Source organism: Dunckerocampus dactyliophorus, chromosome 11 (genome assembly GCF_027744805.1).
Source record: "Dunckerocampus dactyliophorus isolate RoL2022-P2 chromosome 11, RoL_Ddac_1.1, whole genome shotgun sequence".
Classification (NCBI taxonomy): Eukaryota; Metazoa; Chordata; class Actinopteri; order Syngnathiformes; family Syngnathidae; genus Dunckerocampus; species Dunckerocampus dactyliophorus.
In genome coordinates this window covers 27,774,990-27,798,729 of record NC_072829.1, presented here as the reverse complement: position 1 = coordinate 27,798,729, position 23,740 = coordinate 27,774,990, and the positions used below count along the sequence as shown (strand labels likewise).

Genomic DNA, 23,740 nt, shown 5'->3' with positions numbered 1-23,740 from the left:
AAATATCTAAACAACTATACCACAACATAAACAATACAAAACACTGCATTTTTTTTACATCATAAAAAACAATTTATTTACAAATATAACACCATGAACTATTTAGGATATTCACATTTGGAACTGAACTATGCATGTGCATGTGTGTACATGTTTGGGGGCGTGCATGCATGCATTAAAATGTTCGTACAATGCATAACCTTCTGGACGCTACACTCCTCCACGCTCTTTCACTTCCTCCTTCTTACCATGTGTGTTTCTTCCGTCCACATGATCTCTGCTGAGCTCTTATCAAATGCACTTCTGCCACATAGTGGCCATTTTTATGGCCTAAAATTGCTCTGAAGCCAAATGCATTAGTGGGGATTTGTGTTATCACCTCTTTTAGCCTCTTGTGCAAAAGAAGGTAAAAGATGTCTAAATACGTTGTTGGGACCGGGCGTTAGGGTTTATAACAACTTATAACTACGTCTTACTTATTGAATGAGGTAATACTGATTTTATGCTATCATTATTTATTTTTATTTGCCTTATCTTCCACCACTGACTGCACGTCTCTGATCGGGCTCACATTCAACAGGGTGTATGGGATCTGTGTGTTTACACTGCAGTTGCACTGACATCCAATTCATATCGACTTTGTATCTACATTTGGAAAAGGCCCCAACTGTTATGTAAGGTTAATTTCATGCATTTTTTTCTCTTTTTACTGCCATCTGAATTGTGGCACTTGAACCATGTAGTCTAAATCCAGAATTATTCTCACTTTTGCACCAGTCCTTCATCCATATTTTGTATTTCCTGCACCTTAAAGTTACTCATACACGCACATGCACACACTGTGCACACTGGAGCCACCTAAAGTTGCAAGAGCCGTCCCCAGTATACAGTATCCTGGGTCAGTGTTGCCTCAGGCATTTTCCAAAGCAAGCAGCTGGAATTTCAATGACAGTGCATGAGATGGACCTCAAAGCTTTGTCTCATCTCTTAAACACTCGCATCCATATAATCCCATCAACTCTTCTGGTGTGATCTGCAAGAGTGATGCATGAACTTCTTATGCACCGTGTGCCCTTTGCTTGTCCATAGAGCACAAACTGACATTCTGCAGTTTTAATTAGTTTAATCTCAGATGATTAGTGGGCCTGATAAATCTATACAGGGCTCCCGCTCCCCTGTATGTCCTTGTTATGCATATCAGAACTTCTGCAGTTTAGGTGTCGTCGCTTCCCTAATGCATTGCTTTACTGAAAGTCACACTGCAACATTGGTGGCTTATTTTAAAAACGCAAGTACCAAATAAATAGGTGCCAAAATGGTTTGTCTCATAAAAGAGATTTTCACTTCATCAAAACTTTGCATAACTGAAGACATATTTGATTATTATTATAACGTATATATGTAATGTTTTGGTTTTATTTTTTTTATAGAAAGAAAATAGCGATGTCCGATAATATCGGCTCACCAATATTATCGGCCCGATATTGGCATAAAAATGTAATATCGGTCAATATTGGTATTGTTTTTTTCCTCTATAATTGAAGCCGATATAGCCCTTTAAGTGCTGAAATTGCACCCTTGTGTACTTAATACTTTACACCAGGAGATGGCAGTCGTGTAACTTCAATCTGAGGAACATTCGTGGGCGTGTTTTTATGTAAAGTTTAGGAGTTTATAGACTATGAAGCCCCGTGTGCGTGCAGCAGCAATCTTGCCATAACAGTCCACACGCAGCACATACTGTACTTGAGCAGAGGCTTTGCTTATCTGTGTCCGAGTTGGCAGGACATGATGGGTTGTCAAAACACCGCTTATGGTGAGCGGGGTAGCGGGAATGTAAAAAAAAAAATCGCAAGTATTTCTCAGATTTTTGCTTTTGCAAGTTGTACAGTGTTTACAGTGTAGGAAAAAAATTATCACAACAAAGAGGAGGAATCTTACTTGGGTGGGCGCCATGGGGTCGTCTCGGGCCGTGCCAGGCTTGTGTAACGCTTGTAATCAGGTGGGGACGGGCTTTGGATTGTTTTGTTATGGTGGTTGACTGTCAATAATATACATTGGATCAATTGCAATTAACTACAATTGACAAAGGTTGTTAAATAAACCAAGAGTGCTGTTGAGGGTGTGGCTGAGCAACTGGACGCTTCTCTTCTAGTCTAAGGGCGTGGCAAAATAGAATAAGTAATGTTAAAATGCATTTACAATAGTTCCTCAAATAGTTCACTTACTCAAGGAGTCAGTCAGTTATCATTTTAGATTTTTCAGAGCTTCAGTTATTCAACTAAATTGTTAGTATAGTATAAATCAGGCAGTGTTTAATATTTTAGCGACCATCATTTTGATTACATTGCACACAGTCACCCATATTAAAGGTTGCAGGTAGACCCAGCCTTAGGAGTTACTATTATTTTTGGAGCAGGACTTTTAGAGATTTCTTGAACTGTAAAAAAAAAAAAAAAGTGGTTGTAATGTGAGTCAACGGGACCAAATCGGTCCAAAGGGTGAGGAGTGTAAGTCTATATTCTATACACCTTTCAAGATGAATAAAAATCAAATGAGCTAAATGTACAAGGTTTTGGTGCCTCGAGTGTTAAAGTTTGCCATTATAAACTCAATAGAAAGCTGTTTTAGTCCACTGAAGAATTCAATTGATGCACTTCCAAACAAACTTAAGATTCATGCTTGAGCTGCACATAATGAAAAAAATCAACATGAAGTCTACTTTCCACACACTCTGAGTAAGCGTTCAGGTCTGCAGTGTGCCTTCAGGGCTTGCAACTGGCCCGTTCAATAGCTCTAAGATTGAAAATGTGAGTAAGTGTGACTTAAAATGTCCTCATTAAGGATTGAGCTGATTGGGTGCGTGGGTGGGGTGGGGTGGGGTGGGGTGGTGTTAACAGCTCTGCACATGACTGTGGCACATGGGCCTTTTAGTGGTTGCACGCATTGGCTCAAAAATATGATAATCTTAACTGAGAAACGACTGAGAAATAGCGATTACGCCACCTCATCTTCCCAAATTCCCCACTACGCGAGGCGCTAACGTCAACGATGTTGATTATTGTCATTATTGTTTATTATTTGGACCCCGATAACAGCTTCTCTTCCTGTAGGTCCATAACATCAACAAATAAATTTAAAAAATATACACCGTGCAGTACCCCGATTAACAGTGGTACCTTCCCATGAACATAAATCAAAGTAGTTTCAATTACTGCTGGTGTAAGACTTGTCATCAATTCTCTACAATATTTCATGCAACCAATCTAGATAATACAGCATAAATCTGACACATATCTCCAAGTCCATATTGGAAAAGCAATATAACGATACCAACTACACTTAAAATAAAATGGAAAAAACATCTATTTGTCTACAGCATGTATTGAGCCAGTATACGTTACATAAGTCAGGGGTGTCCAAACTTTTCCACCGAAGGCTGCATACTGAAAATCAAAGGATGCGGGGTTCACTTTGATATTTTAATGTATATTTTAATTTGTCAAAAGGCTTTTAAAATCCTTTTTAGGTAGATAAGATAGATAGATACTTAATTCATCTCCATGAGAAATTCACATTTTCAGCAGCTCTGCAAGAATGTCATAATAAAGTTTATATATATTTGAAGACAAAGCTTTGTTTTATTAGTTACTAGTATAACATTTCAGCTTCTCTTTACATTTTGCCTTTTTGCTCTATTTTTTCTGGGTTTTTTGGTTTAATTTTATTTTGGCAATGTGCCGCGGGTCAATAAAAAAACAAGCTTCAGTCCGCAAATGGCCCCCGGGCTGCGCTTTGGACACCCCATTATACAGTGGTGTGAAAAAGTGTTTGCTCCCTTCCTGATTTCTTATTTTTTTACGTGTTTGTCATACTTTAGTGTTTCAGATCATGAAACAAATTTAAATATTAGTCAATGAAAACACAACTGAACAAAAAATGCAGTAATTTTGGCCCACTCATCTTTGCAGAATTGTTGTCATTCAGCCACATTTGAGGGTTTTCCAGCATGAAGCACCTTTTTAAGGTCATACCACAGCATCTCAATAGAATTCAGGTCAGGACTTTGACTAGGCCACTCCAAAGTCTTCATTTTTCTTTTCTTCAGCCATTCAGAGGTGGACTTGCTGCCGTGTTTTGGATCATTGTCCTGCTGCAGAACCCAAGTTGGTTTCAGCTTGAGATCACCAACAGATGGCCCGACATTCTCTTTCAGGATTTTTTTTTGGTAGACAGCAGAATTCATGGTTCCGTTTATCACAGCAAGTCTTCCAGTTCCTGAAGCAGCAAAACAGCCCCAGACCATCACACTACCACCAACATTTTTTTTTTACTGTTGGTATGATGTTTTTTGTCTGAAGTGCGGCGGTACATTTACACCAGATGTAATGGGACACACACCTTCCAAAAAGTTCAAATTTTGTCTCATATTTTCCCAATGGTCTTGCGAATCACCAATATGTTTTCTGGCATTTGAGACGATCCTTAAAGTTCTTTTTGATCAGCAGTGGTTTTGGTCTTGGAACTCTGCCATGCAGGCCGTTTTTGCCAAGTGTCTTTCTTATGGTGGAGTCATGAAAAGTGACCTTAACTGAGGCAAGTGAGGCCTGCAGTTCTTTGGATGTTGTTGTGGGGTCTTTTGTGACCTCTTGGATGAGTCGTTGCTGCACTCTTGGGGTGATTTTGGTTGGCCGGCCACTCCTGGGGGGCAAGTCACTTTTTCACACAGGGCCATGTAGGTTTGGATTTTTTTTTCCCTCCCTTAATAATGAAAAGTTTCATTTAAGAACGGTATTTTGTATTCAGTTGTGTTGTCATTGACTCATATTTAAAAGTGTTTGATCTGAAACATGTAAGTGTGACAAACGTGCAAAAAAAAAATAAATCTGGGGGCAAACACTTTTTGACACCACTGTAAGTAGTCAGATAATAGTAAACCAGAGATTGGTACCACCGATACTTTAGCAAAGCAATGGTTTAGGACAGGGGCAACCTTTACTTTCAAAAGAGCCATTTTGCCCCCTCTTATATTAAAAACAAACAAAAAAAAATAATCTGGAGCCACAAACGTAACCCAAGTTATAGTCTTTTTAAATTTTTTTTTAATTTGACCCGTTCCAACAACAGAACACAACAGTGCAGTTTGTTTGGGTCCTTCTCGTATTAATTTGTATAAAATTCAAATAAAATGGAGCCCACTTTAATATGACCGTAATTAAAAAATACATATAGTGGCAGCTTGGCATTTTGAAAAACGTAAACATTAAATTGAGGCAAGTTTCTTGACGCCTCTGAAATATATATTTTTTTCTAGAAGAATTAGTGTTCTCATGTGCTTAATGTGACTTGTGTTTCTGACGCTCAATGCTGATCTTCCCGATGTCAGGGCAGTAAGATTGCTCTTCACGCTGTACTGTAGGCCGATACTGATGCATTATTTATTGTTTTGATGTTTTCGTGGTTATCTTACTGTGGGGATTGCACACTCTGGACGACACCTGCAGGTAAAGGCAAGGGCCAGAGACGTGAATATGACGCATATTTTAATGGTTAGTTATAAACATTAATGATAAACATTTTCAAACATTCAGTGTTCAAGTTTCACCCTGAACTCCAAGATATAGAATTAAAAATAGTAAAAAAAATTAAAATAATATATAGATAATAATTACACTACTAAATAAAGGTTGTTATTTATTTATTTATTTTTGTCATGATCGAAAGGAGCCACAACAAGGATGCAAGCGGCTCTGGAACCACGGCTTCCCTACTCCTGTTTTAGGAAATCATTAACACACTACTATCGATACCAATTTTTAACAGCTCTTTGGTCTTTCCCTTGGTGGTGGTGAGGTTTGAATGGACGAGGCTTTCTGTGGTGGTGTCTTTCATTCACGCAACCAGTTGAGATGAGGAGTACTTTCCATGACGCACATGACGGATCTTTGCTGGTTGATCAATACAAACTATTTCATTACCTTGATTTCATGTTTTTTTCCCTGTAGGTATTTTACATTCTGTCTTTCTCTGTTCCAATAAACCTACCATAAATGTGCTGGACTGTTCATGTCTTTGCAAGGGGATAAACTTAAAAATCAGCAGGGATCGGATAACTATTAATATTATTATTATTTTATCCACTGTACTTACAGTACAATGGGAGGCGGTAATAATAGTGTATCCTGCCAACTCTGTATCGTTATGACTCTCTAGCAGTCTTATTCCCAAGACAGCACAGCTAAAATCAAATATAGTCATGTGATTCAAGTGCATCTCTTAAACACACAATGTGTCAAAATATCGACATTGTAATGTGAAAATCTGAAACTCTGGTATCGGTGGTATTGATATAGGTATTGAGCTGCCTGTCACTATTTAAAATTTGAATGATATCAAAGATACTTAAAAGGGGCTGTATGCAACTGTCTAAAAATGGGTTTGTTTTTTTTAAACCAAAAAAATATAAGAAGAACACCAGCAATAAGCAATAAAATCAGATTAAACGTCTATTTTTAACAACTGCAAATTAACTGGCTATTGTACTTGTCCTCTGCCTTAGGTATGAGAAATAGGACAAGGATGTTCTGACGTCTAGACCTTCACACCAGCAGTGCTTAGCTAACGCTCCTGCATGCGTGCACGTGTGTGTTACGTGGGGCGTATGCTTACATGCTCAGATATAATGCTCCAACAGTTAGCGCCCTCTAGGCCGCGTAACCAGTGCAAACAGTCCCTTTTCAGGTGGCTTGGGTAAAAGGGTTTAGTGTCAGATACCTATGACATGCTTAATGTGATTTTTCCCTTCTTGCTCCCTCTCTCCAGTCAGTTGCTGCGTGACTTTTATTCCTGCATCCCGCCTGAGAAACTGCAGAAGCAGAAGGTGGCCTCGATGACTGAAATTGTCGGCGGCCAACTTTTCCAGCGCCAAGGTGCGTGCTTTTTATTCCGCTTGCAGGCAGCTTCCAACCGCTAGCAGATTGTGCCTCATGTATAGTACTAAAGCACGCTGGCAGAGCACTCAGTCAGAAAATCCTCGCAAGCATTAGTTGATTCCCACTTAATATTTATATCCTATTGAACAAGCTGTTATATATGCAGTGAATACTTTGAGGCAAGTAACGTGAGCAAAGAAGACAGCTGTTCACACTGCTCTTTATGACCGGGAAGGGAGTTCTTTTCACTAAAGGTTTTATCTTTACACAGTTCACTGCTTAGTGCTAATACTGTAAGGCAACGTTCCATTCCTTCCACCGCAATCCACTAAAGCATGCAGGATGAAGGTGTTGGACAAATGGTGAAACTGTTCTCTAATGGTTTACTTTGGTTTACTTTGCTAAGCACTCATGTTGCCCTCTAAGTACACAGTTGAAACCATTAAATAATAATCATACTTAGTAGTTGTGCTTTAGTTATAATACAGCTTCAGTTTATAAGCTTTGGTACACCAAAAAACACATAGCACAGAAAGTAAAGACATTTGTGTTTGATGGATTATGTCTTTATTGTAACGAGGCATGGACCGGTTACCGGTTTCAAGGTATACCACGGTATGAAAAACTCACGGCTTCAAAAGCACTAAAATTGTTTGTCATGCCATTCCTGCGGAATGGGAGAAAGTGGAGGAGCAGCGCACCCATTACGTGGAAATACTTTGGCACGTCCTGTGTTGTTCCTCGTTCAGACCATATCGGGCATAAAAAGCGCCGGTGTTAGCTGCTCGGGAGTTGGTAGATAGAAGTGGTATAAACCGTTTGCTCTCTGCTGAACAACAAACAGTTGGTAACAGCAGTCACATGACCGGGAAGCAGACGTTTGTGGAAACGTGTGACCTGCACATTCACCACTATGAAATAATAACGAGCTTTAAAAAAATACATTTATGTTGTGACCTTCTTGAGCCTCATGATTCCATTTATTTTCATTTTGCTTTGTTTTCTAACTAATAAAATATGAATCGTGTTGTGACTTGAGTTGCAGGATTAGCCACAGTAGACTGCATCGACAACTGCATTTTATTTATTTATTTGGAAAGAATTCACTTTTTTGGGGACTTTTTAGTTCTACTTTCATCGTGTTCTATTATATGGCTTAAAAATTACTGTTATAGCTTGACTTTTTTACTCTTTTCAATAGAGGTAGCGCACGTAACACATTATAATACCATGACATCGTGATATTTTTGCCCAGGTTTATCATACTGTCACAAGTGCATACTGACCCATGCCTAGTTGTAACAGTGCTTTTTGGCAATGCGTCTTATACTGTTGGAAAGCCTGTTTATTCCCCTTTAAAATGGTGCCACATTTGTAAGGAACCAAACACCAAAGGAAAGTCCATGGCAGAATAGTCTGGAAACTTTTTCATGGGCGCAACCCACATATTCAGCTCTGCTGCTCATCCCAGGAAAGACTTTATCAACCAAGACCAAGTTGAGTTGATATAGTTTCAGTCTTAATATCACCACAGAAGCGAAGGTCCAAAGTCACATGAGTAGCTGCAGTTTTTGCACATAGTTAACCCTGTTTTCACTTCCTGCAGAAGCAACTCTGACAAAGTGATCGGTGTAAAAGAAACTGTATTTATTTTTCATAAGTTTTTCTTCTTTTTGAGCTTCAACTACAGAGAGAATTTGAACATCAGAGTTTATTTCTTGGATCTCGTTTCTACTTCTTCATAGAAAAAAACCCAACGATGCTTCAGTAACAAAATGCAATCGAATGCAATGCAATTGTTTAAAAGGTTGACGTAAAAATACTCTATTGACCCGATTATAACACTGCCGTGTGTTTGGATGATGATACATGAAACAGACACTGGGTACACTCATACAAATATTGGGGAGCTATATTTTTATGAATTTTTATGAGATGATGGCAAGATCAAGCAAAAAGAGATGTGACAAAGTATTGCTTCTGAACATCTCATACAGTATTGGCTGTCAGGCAGTTGACAACTTGGCTTATAGGTGACTATTTCTAGAATTTGTAAATAAAGATGAAATGAAGAAACATACGCCCCGGTATTGTATGATTTTGGTTTTAGACGAAAATTATTGCTAACATTTGCCGCTTAATAAATTAGTCTGCAGAATCGAGTGCCCAAACAACGCATCCATATGTTGGTGACTCGGTCTCTATGAAGGGGTTCTTTTAGATAGTGGTTCTTTTAGCGTTGGGACACTCTATTCAGATTCCAGCCAGGGAGGGAATTATTCAGACCAAGTCCAGTCGGGTTCTTTTATCCTAAAAGCTGTGAAATAACAGCTGAGTCAAAAAGTAAGTTTTACAATTAATTCTGTTCAAAGTGAATAGAAGCAATTGCACTTCCAGCACCGGAAAGAACACTCAGCCCCTCAGCTAAGATCCGGGGTCCAAGCGATCTCTAAAGTGAAACTGAGTTCCTATTCCTCATATGCTTGCTGTGGAGGCCGTCCCGATGATGAAGACACTTCCCATTAACTGTTTGTTATATTTGTCCGATCTGGTTTCAGCCAATCTTGGGTAAGAGGCCGGGCGTCTCATCCAGGAGACAGAAAGGGTGACACATCGGGACACTGTGTGTGCACACACGCACATGTGTGTGTGTGTGTGTGTGAGGTGAATTCAAAAGAACGGGGTGTCTTGGTTCCAAGTGAAAGGTCTTGTGAGTGTGTTATCTCTCTGCTGTAGTTAAGCACATACTGTACATGTTGCAGGATCTATCCAGAACAAAGTGGAAAATATTCCATTCCTAACATAATCCTTTAATCATCTTTAATATGCGTGTGTGGGTCTTTTATTTGTTCATAGAACGCACACTGAACGATCAGCAACTTGTATTGGTCGCCTTCCTTCCTCTAATAAGCACAGTATGCCGTATGCTAATGAGGCGTTCAGCCACACTGCATATTTCTGTGTGAGATGAATCTGAGATTTTTTTTTTTTTTTTTAAAAGAAAGAAATACAGCTGCAAAAGAAAGTGCACATGCCAGAACTTTGATAAAAAGATATGAGGACCACACAATTGAAGAAAGAAGTTATCGCAAAGTACGCAGGTAGCATCTGTTACAATAGGACTGTCATGTAAAGGTAGGAATCTTTAGCACAGGTTGCAGGGGAAAGGGTTTAGTGAGACCCATTACAGAGTGTAATGGTGATTGCTGCTGCTGAAGTCTATAATAAAGTTTAAGTGAGCAATTAGACAGCTCTAACCTTCCACTCTTTAAAGTTACGTTTGTAATGGACTAGAGTCGCTGTGGCCGTGTGTCCCTCCTGAAACCCTCAGTAACATTGGCATGAGACAGACGTCATTTATTGTTTGACTTCTGTGATTCTTACTGCTTAGTGGAGGTCCGATGTAGCGTGTCAAAGGCGGGGCACGCTGTTATTATTTCTACATCATGAATGTGGAGGTGTTTAATCATGTTGGTCGTGCAGCCTCCTCCGCATGACATCACTGAGCCAACCGTTCTTTTTTTTTTTTCTTTTTTTTTTTTTTCTTTTTTTTTTAAATCAAGTTAAGCCAAACTTTGTAGCTGCTGCTTCTTCATTGGTGCTCTCAGGCTTCTTTTTCGTTGGTGTTTGCAGCTAGTTCTTCTTGCCAGCAGACAGAACATTGAAACTACAGATCAAAATTACAAAATTTGAATGATCCGGGGTGAATTGGAGTGTTAGTCCTGGTTCCCATCGATGCTCGAGACTCGATACCCAACCGTAATAACAATGGGGAAAACATTGGAGTGCACGACAGCTTTCGGGGGGAATGTCGCATGCTCCACCCCCTGCAGTCCCTGAAGAAGTGTCGAAAATTGTAAAAAAAAAAAAAAAAAAAAGGGTAACTAGTTCAACATTCAAACAGACATCTAACACAGAAAATATGCCTTTCAAAGTTATTTTTCACGGCGAAAATAACAAGATTAACATGTGTTTTGGCACTTTAAGAGTTGACAGATAAAGTCTTATGGCGCATATTTATTAAAAAAATGGTGTCTATGAGTAAAGCTAATAGTCATTGTTGGTACGGTTTGACTCTGTCCTTAGCTGTGGCGCGTTCTCCACCCAGACAGAGAATGTCAGAAGCTCAATTGCAAACAGAAAATGAGGACATCATTCATGTCTGCAGTAGTTGCAAGGTGGTGCATATTAATGTCACCGGTGATACCTGCCACTTGCCCAAGAAGGAAAGGTATTAACGCTGAAGGTAAACAAGACAGGAAGCGTTTTGAGAGCACTTCAGTTTGACATATTTATGCGATACCTTTCACACAGCCTCTCTATTTAAATAATTCACCGGATATGCCGTGACACCACTGGTCCCTCTTTAAAGTGCAAAACACGGATGATCAAGCTGAGTTCAGTGACACCATCCCACCCTGCTGCCTCGTGCCGTCCTATTACCTCTGCCTAATTTGAGCCTAGTGGGCTGATAAGTGTCTGTTTGTCTGCTGAAGACAGCATTGTGACAGCTAATGTGCTGCTGTTACACCGACGTGATGAATGTGTTTGTAATGAGGCCCAGGGAGACGATCACAAGAAGAGGACAGTAAGAATTGAGATGATAGACTAAATGAGGTTAAAGGGAGGTCTCCTCCTACTTGTGGCATTGACCCTAGTGTGCATTCTCTATCACATTATATACCTGTGAGTGTGCATGTGAGCTTTGTGCTGCCATGAATGTCAAACGCGTGTGCACAAAGCCGTGATTTCACCCATCAGTCAGCAATTCCGTAGTCCCTTTGTATCGATCCCGACTCGGATGATTGATTCCCCAGGGGTCGAGACGACAGGCTGTCCTCTTGGCCGGCTGTCAGCACCCTCACACTCTGTCACCTGCAGAAGAGGTGGTGAACAGGAACCGAAGAGAGGATAGACGGTAGAAACAGAGAGAATGTGGCATCATTCCAAATGGATCCATTTTTTGCACTCATAGATTGCTGTATTTGTGCAATATATGAACAAAAAAACAGCAAAAGTGGTTTGAATTCATGCCAAGATGACAAAGCCTTCAGATGTTGGGAGTCAGTGAGAGGTCAAGGAGATAAGCCCAAGTGCATCCAGTGTGTGTGTGTGTGTGTGTGTGTGTGTGTGTGTGGGGGGGGGGGGGGGGGGGGGATGATAGAAGCGGCTTAAAAATAGGACTTTGTTCAAATAATTTGGGGTGACATGATGATTGGTTAAACTCAGAGGGAGGCAGAGGGATAAGTGAGGCGATGGAAAAAGATGGCTGCTAGAAGAACGAGGAGGAGGCAACAGCTGTTTGTAGAATCGGGGCAGCGGGGCATTTGAGGCTGAAAAATAGACGTGAGCACTGTTGGATGTTGAACCAGCACAATAGATAGTTCTGAAATAACTACAACAAATATATACAGTATTTTTAAAGCCTGATGCTAATGTTATTTATTTATTTATTTTTACTGAAATCGCTGTCACTTTACAATATTGAAATGTTCATACAGGGGAACATCGATTTTGTATGCCGCGGTCTTCGTAGGATTCTGTTTTCGGCAAATTTGGTTTTCACTTATTTATTTATTTATTCAATAAAAATTTCATTTTGAAAATTGCCAGGACTTTAACTTTTTGATTTATAAAAAAAAAAAAAAAGGCGACAAACGCGATTGAATTAAAGAAAGAACCCATAGCAAAGTACAAAAGTAGTGCCTGTTTTAATAGGATTGTAATGGAAATCAGGGAACCTTTAACACAGGTTGCACGGGGAAATGTTTGAAGGAGACACATAACAGAGCTGGACCATTGTGTTTAATGATGATTTTACTTTCCGCTGAAGTTTACAATAAAGTTCATTTGAGCAAGTAAACAGCTCTAACCGTCCATTCTTTAAAGTTAAGTCTTCACTAAAGATAACAGGAATGTTATAAGTTCATTTAGCAATTTCATTCGTCATTTATATAAAGTGTTTATGTACAGCGGAACCTTGGTTAGTATCATTAATTTGTTCCAGAAGGTCCTGCTGGAACCGAAATGGACGTTAACCAAACAAATTTTCCCATAAGAAATAATGTAAATCCACTTAATCTGTTCAAAAATTTTAACACACATTTTTATCTTTTTACAGTTATAGTTTTACATGCAGAAAACAATTTGATTTGCGTATAAATGCATATAAATGATGACTGAGAAGGATAAATGAACTTTTAAGGTTACTTTGACCTTCATTGGAGACTTGATTCTTGACGTGACTGAAAACAGGAAGGTGGTGGTGGTTGATCTCGCTGTCTTTGGGAACAGGCACGTCTTCAATGACGGTAAAAGCAACCTTTAATGTTCATTAATCCCTTTCATTAGTCATTTATATGCCTTTAGAATTGTTTTATGCATGTAAAACTACAAAAACTTGTTTTTGGGAGTCAACTGCTGATGACATCATAGACGGGTGACGTAACGTCTGATTTTGTTGAGCTAGCTAATGGGTTGCTAACAAGGAAGGACATTTTGTGATAAATAAAAAACAACAAACATTAAAAACACAGTTGCACTCACATAGTGTATTAATAACACGACAAGAAGCGTGCCATATTATACGCCAACCGGAGAATGCATGCAAACAGAGGAAAAATTGTCGTGTAAATTTTTTAATGTTAACCAAAATACAGGCTAACCCAGGCGGACGGTAACAGAGGTTCCACTGTATTTTGCGTTGTTTTATGCATGTAAAACTCTACTAATTTGTTGTCTGGAATGGATTAATTGGATTTACATTATTTGTTATGGGAAAAATGGATTTGGTTTTTGTACATTTTGGTTGTCATCAGACTTTTTGGAATGACAAAAACTGAGATGCTTTATAAATGCGTTCCTAATGACATCATCAACTATTTGTTGATAAACTGTTGTAAAATACTCACTGCAGTTTTGACTCATACAGTATGTCTTGTGTTTACTCGAATATTAAACACATTTTACTGAACCTGCAAAAAACACAAGCTGGCAGTTTGAGAGGAGTCCTTCATTTGTAGAAATGCTGGATGTAGACACGCTGATTTCAACAGATACTATAGCTGTTACTTCCTCCTTACTGCCTCTCCTGAGCAGTTCTTTTTATCCTTGGTTACTACTAATTGTGTCGTGCACTGTTGTTACATCAGATAGACACACCTGCCTAACGTATGCCACCTATTGAAGTTTGATCTTGCTGCACGGCTGTAAGACCATGCTGGTGTGGATGTTGTCATGATCAAGTGAATTTAGTTCTTTCCAACCCAAAGCTCATTGGTTCTTTTGTCTTTTGAAAGAAGACCAATTTTTTTTAAACAAAGTCCTCTGTGTGCTAATTTGCAACGCTGCACAATGGAAGCAAAACAAAAGCGCTCAGTGAGACAATGTTTTGAATTACGGCAGCGATGCAATTGCGTCGACACACAGCCCTATACTTTTTTTGCCTTTGTTGAATTCTTGGGGAAGTGTCAGGATGCTATAATGCTCATGCAGCTGTTGGCATCCCACTGATTCACTCGGCGTGGAAACGCTTACAAATCAGAAAGTACTGTGCCGTAGGTGGAAACATGTTTATAATAAATTTGTAGCTATCTAGTGGTATGATCAGAAACAACTTCTCTGTTTAAGGTGAGGTGTTTATTTGTTTAAGTGGACAAATGACCTGCTGATTAATTGAGGTTTAGCTTTTAATAGAGCGGCGTACTTTATTAGGGAATTAAATCTTTCATCCGGATCTAAACCACAAAGGAGCCTTATATTGAAGTAGTAGAGGTAAATGTAGTTAAGAAACTAATCAATAACTAATATACATACACTCCTGATCAGATTTTAAGGCCAGTTGAACAATTGCAAAAATTTACATCAGAGGATCTGATTGGGAGTCTGTCAAGACACGGGATGATCCTCGACCCAAATGAAGGTTGTTACTGGTGCAGAGTGCAGTCCAATAACCATCAAACCGCATCTGCGAGACAAGGCTTTTAAGAAGGAAAAAACGCCTTCGAATGCCTCGTCTTCTTCAGTGCCACAACAATGCTAGTTTGGAATTTGCACGAGAGCGCCAAACATGGAACAATATAAGGTGGAAGAAAGTTTTATTCTCTGATGAGAAAAAATGTAACCTTGATAGCCCTGATGGCTTCCAACGTTACTGGCATGACAAGGAGATCCCACCTGAGATGCTTTCCACACGGCACAGTGGAGGGGGCGCCATCATGATCTGGGGTGCTTTTTCCTTCAATGGAACAATGGAGATCCAGGTTGTGCAGGGGCGTTAAACGGCAGCTGGCTACAGTATGTTGAGATGTTGCAGGGGGCATCCCTCATGACTGAAGGCCCTCGTCTGTGTGGTAATGACCGGCTTTTTCAACAGGACAACGCTGCACCTCACAATGCCCGCCTAATAACGGACTTACTCCAGAGGAATAAGCTCATTCTTTTGGACCATCTTGCATGTTCCTCTGATGTAAATCCAACTGAGAACATTTGGGGATGGATGGCAAGGGAAGTTTACAAAAATGGACATCAGTTCCAGACAGTGGATGTCCTCCATGAAGTCATCTTGAAGCCACCTGGAGCAACATTCCCACTAGCCTCCTGGAAACACTGGCATCAAGCATGCGCAGCTACTCATGACTGAGTCCTTTTTTTTTTTTAGCTTTGGTCTTAAACTTTTGATCAGCTGATGAACAGTGTATTTCACTTTAATGCTTGTTTGCAATAAATTGCTTTGACCTCCTTTGGATCCAACACTGCAAAATGTAAATCCTTGCAATTTTTCAACCGGTCTTAAAATTTTAATCAGGAGTGTATCACAAATGTATAAAAATGTATTTTCAAAAGCGGCACCCAAATCTGCTCTTGCAGTTGGTCAACAACACCAAGACACGCATCTGCTCTCGCCTCCCCATCCCGTGTTTGCATACTTATTTATTTATTTCCTCACGCATTGCCCAATGAAGTCCTTCGCAGAGTGTAATTGAGATGGATTTTAGCATTTGGATGCTAATCAGACGGCTTGTATATGCGAGGATTGCAATCGTCCAGGAGGCAGAAATATGCAGCAGAGCTAAATTATATATTCATAGTCATTAATGGCCCCTGGTGTGGTTCCAATGCACTGCAGGTACATATTTCATAGTCCCATCTGCCTGTCTGAGCCGGTCTGCCAAGACGAGTTGCCAGAGAAAACTGTCGGACACACAATGACAGTGTTTAGGAGGCTCCATGATGGAGTGTATGTGTGTATGCATGCCATAAGAGTTGAATTATTGTTCGTAAATATTACATAGACATTTATGAAAAAACAGTTCCTCTGCAAAGGCCTATTGTGGTTGTAGATTGCTTTGGTACAGAACTGTACTGCAGTGTTACATGAAGTACCTTGCACATCTATTCATACAGTGGAGCCCAGAATCATTCATACTTTGGACAGTTTTTGTGTGAAGTTAATTTGAAATATAAATACACCTTTAACTCACAATTTTGCTAAGATATTTATCATTTTGGACTGAGCACTATCTGTGTATTACAACATCAACATCATTACTGATAACAAAATCAAAGGAGACTTTTCAGTAGTGGGATGCACATACTGTACAAAAAATCTGAACAGTTTTGTGTACAAGGGGTTTAGGTTATTCTTCGTAAATTTGAATGTTTTTGGTGCAGTGGTTGGAATTTTAAGGGAGATTATTAACTATATAAACTGCTGAAAAAGACAACACTTCATCAATCACAATGTCAGTCATACTTCTGTGAAATCAAACTGTCCACTTTGGAATCAACACAGATTGACAATCAATTTCACATGCTGTTGTGCCAATGGAACAGACAACAGGTGGACATAATAATAATAATAAGGATACATTTGTTTTCCATTGATAATTTTTGTGTGATTTTGTTGTCAGCACATTCAACTATGCAGAGGACGAAGTATTTCATGAGAATATTTCATTCATTCAGATCTGGGATGTTATTTTAGTGTTCCCTTCATTATTTTTTGAGCAGTGTACATAACTTATTCTACATGCCAAATCTTCTGTTTATATTGTGCTATAGTTTGCTTTGTTTGGATTGATAGGGCTGCAACTAACGATTATTTTTAATAAGCGATTAATTATTAATTAATCGGTGAATCAGATAAAAAAAACACTTTTTTAATGTCTGCCTCTTTATTCAGAAATAGAAGACTTGGACTGATGGAGCAAATAAGTGCACAAACACCAGGTGGCTGCTTTAATAGTCTGTTAAAATAATACAAAATGGAAATGTTTGCCAAATAGCTTCAGTAAAACAATAAATGTACACAAAAATACAATCATGGTCATTTTCTTAGTCGATGAATCTGAAGCCTGTTGTTTCATTCAATGGAGTAATTGGTTGGGCCATAGATGGACCAAATGAATATGAAGCAAACACCTAGAGTTAGTGGTCCGGTCCGCAACCTATCAGGAAACAGGCAAAAATGCCCATCACGGTTTTCCAAAGTCAAAGCTGATATGTGCTGATGTGTTGTGGCTAAAACACAAACATGATAGGTCTGTCATGGATGACTCAGGAAATTGAAAAATATTCACATTTGAGAGGCTGAAATCAGAGGATATTTACATATTTAAATCAGAAAACCGTTAGTCGACTACAAAGTAGTTGTCCATTAATTGGTTAATTTATTAATCATCGATTTATCGATGAATTGTTGCAGCTCTAGTACATTTACTTCTGTGTCTAAACTTCTCCACATCACATTGAGCAGTGCTTCTAATATTTTGATGAATTTATTAAGCATACATATTTTACAATTAATAACTGACAGTGTCAATCAAAAATAAGCGTTATCTGTACAAAGGCGGATTCTTTTATGATGTCGTTGCTATTTTTAGTGGATATGAATAGCTTTGTTTCTAATTTGCATTACAAAATAGTAAGCAGTGTGATTTTTGCTCTACAAGTAAACAAAACAAGCATGTTCCCTTAGGTAAGCCGCAAAGCATTTGAAGGTCGGAACGTCGCTGTTTGTGTTTGAACATACAAAAGCTAGTTTTCCATGTTCATGCTGCCTGGTGCACCCGTGGGCTAGCAGTGCAACATACACCTGGCAGACACACTCGTGCACACAAGGTACATTGTCTTTCGGCAAAGCAGACAGATTGAGATCATTAGTGGGGGTAAACAAAATAAATTAAGTTAGAATGGAGCCACAGAGGAAGAATTTTTTCAGATTTTTACTTTAAAAGCAGGTCAAATCCAGATTCTATGCCTAAAATTTCCTTGGTCTGCTGCAGAGAATCCTGCGGCTGTTAAACATCCATACATTGTAATCTTCTACTATCAATACCACTACAGAAATAATGCTTTTGGATATTTAAAAATCATAATTCATTTTCCATCATAGCAACAGAAGCGTTCTCATTACGTAAATTGCTTGCGTTTTACTGCATCACTTTAGATGCTGTTGACATTGCTCACGCCCGCGTCTCCATTTTCCCCTGCTGAGAATACTTAATGGATGCATGTGAGTGCTTGATGAATATGGATGTGTGATGTACTGTTAGCTCATTATTGTCTGGATTTAATCAGCGCTGAGTGATCTCTTTTGTCCCCACCAATCTGCATTATTGACTTTAGTCACTTTCAGTGTGATACTCATTGTGATGTTTCACATAAGAGTGTTGGGCATCAAAGAAAATCATCAAATAATAAACCAAGAAGCAAATTCCAAATTGCTTTTTTCCCCATTTTTGCTGCTGTTGTTGTTTTGTTTTGTTTTTTTTACATTTTCCAAATATTTCATCTTTATTCCTAAATCTTCATAATTTCTTTTCTCGTAATAATGTGTCCTCATAATATTACAAGTTTATTCTCATAAAATTGTGACTTTTTTTCTTTTTAGAATACGACTTTAAAATTACAGCTGATGTTTTTTTTCCATTTCTGCTGCTATTTATTTATTTATTTATTACAATTTCCAACTATTTCAACTTTCTTGTGGTGAATTTTCTTTTTGTAATTTTAACTTCATTCCTATAATATTTTGACATTATGCTCGTAACACCGTAACTTTTTTTTACAACCTAATTTCCCCAAAGTTACAACTTATTTTGTTATTTTGTTTCTCATAATATTACGACTAAAAAAATAACATCTTTTTTCTTTAACATTTAAATTTTATGCAACTAAAATTATTGTTTTTCTCACCATATTTCATTATTTTTTTTTAAATTACGACTTTTTGTTGTTAGAGTATAAATTTTCCTCTTAATATTTTGACTTTATTCTTGTACAATTACTGCTGCTGTTGTTTTTTGTTCAATTATATTTTTACCATGTGCCGTTGGCCTATAAAAAAAAAAAAACAGCCGCGGGTCGCAAATGGCTCCCGGGCCGCACTTTGGACCTTATAACATTCTACTTGCTATAAATGTTCTTTAAAGTTATATTTGAGCACTCCAGAGAACTTTTTTATTGACTTTATTGCTCTAAATGGCTAAGAAAATATATATGCTCTCTGTGTGCATGTTCAAAACAACTCGGTGGTCCACTACATTTGAAAGCTGCAAGAAGAATTATGAATACAAATTATGTCCATAAAGTATAGAAAATGGATGGATGGAAGAGCATTTGCCTGCTGATGCACTGTTGGTCACAATTGGTTTTTGATTGTATTACTGCTTTATGGCTTGATATAGGACAATAAAGCTGTTCAGAGATGGCAGTTTGCGAATGGAACAGTCAAAAAGAGGCAAACAGTGCATTAAAAAAAAATCTGTCATATGCAAATAGGGTGCACAAATGAAAGCGTGAAAACATCTACCCAGGGGACAGCTTTTCTGAATATAAACAAAAAAGGGAAAGTTCAGAAGTGTGTGTTTTTGTAACAGCGCGTTTCTATTAAATGTTGGTTTCGTTCTCTTTTAAAGGATGTCACATTTGTATGGAAGACACTTTTGTGGGATGAGCAGCACAAGGGAGGATGTGTAAAAATCTTCAGAAATTATTCTGCTGGTGCTTTGAACTCTTATTTTTGTTGTTGTTGATCGAATGATTGAAGTCTTATTAGTAACAAGGGAGACTTACTGGCCATGTTACAATAGGTGTTGCAGTCAGGAGCCTCAGTAGGTGAACAAACTGGTCACACCCTGTTGTGGGATGGCAGTCCACTCCTCAACCAGGAGGCCAACATGGTTGTTCTGCCCCTTCTCTTTATATATGGCAAACAATTTACTGGCAACAAGCATTTTTATGACACATGAATAAGCTAACAAACACATTTTGTTTGATGTTTATATTAACATTGGTATTAGTAGAAACTAGGGATGTCGGCCATCTGATATTGTCATCCGATATTGGCATAAAAAGAAGATATTGTATCAAATCTGTATGGGTTTTTCTCTTGATAATAATACTGGCACGCAAGTGATGACATGCTCCACAGAGCAACAAGCTCATTCTGTTCGCGGTCTGGAATAATTTCCTTAATTAGTTCCGTGAAATTTGCAAAACAGTTGTACCCCGTTCCTGGTCCTCGTGTTTTCAATAAGTGAAGTTCCACAAAGTAGAATTCAATATTAATAAATGTAATATTTTCATAGTTAGAGCATAGATAACCTGTTTATGACCTTCTAACTATGTTTTTAAACATTATTAGAGGCCTGTAGGCATGAAGTAACACCCCTATAGTCACCTTTATACTCGTATTAGCAGATATAGTAGGTAAGATAAACGAAAATAACTCACATGTTAGTAGAGTTAGGAAGTTCCTTAATGTGGGTCAAGCGCATGGCTTTAAAAAAAAAAAAAAAAAGGCTGACGTCAGCCCACCCACTTAACTTAAAAGAATAGTTCGCATTTTTTGACAAGAAGTTGTGTGACATCCCCATCAGCAGTGTAGTATATCAACAATGACTTACCCCCCTCTTCGTCCCGTGAACCGAGTTCTGGTTGGATTTCGGTGATGAGGAACGTAAAGACTTTGGCCTCTCAATATGTGTTCAAAAGAGTAATCTTGGTCATAGATAATAGATAATCATCATCAAAGATAATATAATTTTGCTTACCACTGCACATCTTTTTGGTAACTCCTCAAGTTATAGCTTGTAACTCACATTTGTTGGACTGTTCAGGAGAAAATGACTTCTTAGTGGAAGAGTGGGTCATTATTCAACAGCACCTGAAAAGGTTAAAACCGGTGTTGTACAAATAATGTCATGAATGAGGGAATGTATATTCATCATCACTGTCATTAATTGAGGGGAACGTCACCTTAATAATTGCTGCTGTGCTTACGACATCAGCTCAGTAATAGGATATAAAAGTGGCTGTGGCTCAAGGGAGTACACTTACTTATTGTAATACACCTATCAATTGGAGCTCCTAATTGGAAAAAGAGGCACATATGCAAGTTTGCTCAATATGTAGTTGGGGTGTCACGATACCGAGTCCAGGATGTACCCCACCTCTCGCCAGATGTCAGCTGGCATAGGCTCCAGCATACCCCCGCAACCCCGGTGAGGATAAGCAGCATCGAAGATGGATGGATGTCACGATACATTCGTCAAGATATACGATATTGTGTTCACGGGAACGAGACAAGACAATATTTTAAAATTACTTTTAAGAAAACTAGGAGGATACTTTTAGGAGTGAACAAACAGATTTTTTTATTTAACTGAGTCACAAAACAATGCAGGTACATTTTCAAATGTTATATAGCTTTGCAGGCATGACCTAAGCATGATGCTTTTAACTTTTGAACGTCTTTCCACAAATTGAAACAAAAACTAAAAATGAAAACACATATAAAAATAATGATGTCATTTGTAGCTGCTGCTGCCGGTCATTTATGTTGACGTGTAGTTATGTAAAGACTCATGGAAAATAGATTGCAGTAGATTAGCTTTATGGTTATGCTAAAAGCACTACAAAGTGCCATACCATGAAGTAGGTGCAAAATAGACTCTACTATCACATGATTTGATAGAAATCATATGGAACAATCGTGTTTTGTGTGTTTTGATCTGACAAATTTTAAGTAACTTTGATCAAATGTAGAAATAGTACAGCTTCTGCTTGGACATGAGCACCGCAGCAGCTGTTCAACTCAGATGAAAAAAACAGCCATACGTCACGAGCAAGTGACGCTGGGAACACAGAATGCAGGTAGGATTGCAAGGTTTATTGTGTGCGTAAAGCACTTAATATGCGGTCCAATCCTGCGCACTGCCACTTCCACATTACATGTATTATCATTCACAGTAGCAACAGCCTGATAGACTTCTGGCTGCCCTCTTCCCGCAAGACAGATTTTTTTCTAAGCGAGAAATATACATTTTTAATTTTGTGAGATCTCGTTGACACCCATAATATATTTTTTGTATCTCTGTTGGAACGTCTCTCTGTGGAGTTTGCATGTTCTCCTCGTGCATGCGGGGGTTCTCCAGCTTTCTATACACATTCCAAAAATATGCAGGCTATGTTAATTGGAGACTCTAAATTGTCCACGGTGAGTGTGAGTGTTTGTCTGTATGTGCCCTGCGATTGGCTGGTGACCAGTCCAGGCGTTACTCCACCTTTTTTCCCGAAGACAGCTGGCATAGGTTCCAGCGTATAACAACATAGTGTAGCATGTGACAATATCATAACACGACAGCACCATATATGGCTGTCCGTATGTTTAACTGGAATGGCGGGTCTATAGAATGTTCAATATGTGGCGAAAAAAGGATTCCATCTTTACTCAGACAACATCAAGAGTGAGTAACGCCCGCTCACAAAAGTGCAAAAACATGGAGCAGAGTACTACCGAATGATGCGAGATGTTTGCAATAGATGGATGGGATGCAATCATTTGGATTCTGGGGAGGGAGAAACTGTACCACTGTGTCTGAAACGGATACAAATCTCTCACAAACGTTGAACCATGGAGTTCTGTATTTGTGTACGTTTGTCACTGTGAATGTTAGTTCGTAGGTTACGGTAAGGGGAATAAAGTCATTATATTACAAAGATGATTTAAGAAGAAAATATTTGGAAATTTAAAAAAACAGCAAAAATGGGGAAGAAAGAGCGACTTTCAGACAAAAGATAGGCTTTTTCACCTGTATCACAAAGCTGAGATGCATTTTTTTTTTTTTTTTTTAATAAAGTGGGCCTTGCATCCTTTAATTTTTCAGTATGTGGCTCTTGCTGGAAAAACTTTGGACACCACTGATATAATGTGACTGGTCAGGGTATGTGCTAACCAGGCAAATAAGTTAATGGTCGAGAAGATTAGAAGTTGGTAAAGACATGTCTCTGCCATCCAGACACAAATAGCTGACCGCCCCCAGCTAAAATAAATGCGCTTGTAAACCCTTCTCATCCTGCCAGATTGTAAGAGAACATCTGCATTCTACTGGCACATAATGTGAGACTCATTCCTGGAGCTTTCTGTATGCAATCCCTGTTGCAGTGCTGTGCTGCAGTAAGTGCATCAATCCTGCATCTGTGCCTGAGATCCACCAGAGGTAAATGCAAACTAATGTGCTCGCTTCTAAACAAGTTACATCCAGCTCCATACTGATGGCTTCGATTGATGCAATTCCCCAAACACTTCTGTGATTAAGTAAGAGCCCCTTTGTGTGCTTTGTGGCTCAACTTGCGCCCCCCGAGTGCTCGGTTTAACGAACCAAAGTGCACTTGAACCACAATAAATCATATGAACAGGGTCACAGTTTGTGAGGTGGAAAGTATTTCTTCTTCCAGACATTTTTATTAAATTAATTAGGTCTGCACAATTCCCTGGATCCTTTTGTTCACACATTGCAAGC

At 38.7% G+C, this 23,740-nt stretch overlaps 1 protein-coding gene across 6 annotated transcripts in view; it reads left to right on the top strand.

Moving 5' to 3' along the window:
• The window catches only part of LOC129189599 (dedicator of cytokinesis protein 2-like), a 180,266-nt gene that overhangs the window by 79,595 nt on the left and 76,931 nt on the right, over positions 1-23,740 (top strand). For all 6 annotated transcript variants that reach the window (XM_054791433.1, XM_054791432.1, XM_054791431.1 and 3 more), the window contains one exon: positions 6,823-6,929. In XM_054791433.1, coding sequence (XP_054647408.1) covers positions 6,823-6,929 — 107 coding nt within the window. The remainder of the gene's footprint in view (positions 1-6,822; positions 6,930-23,740) is intronic.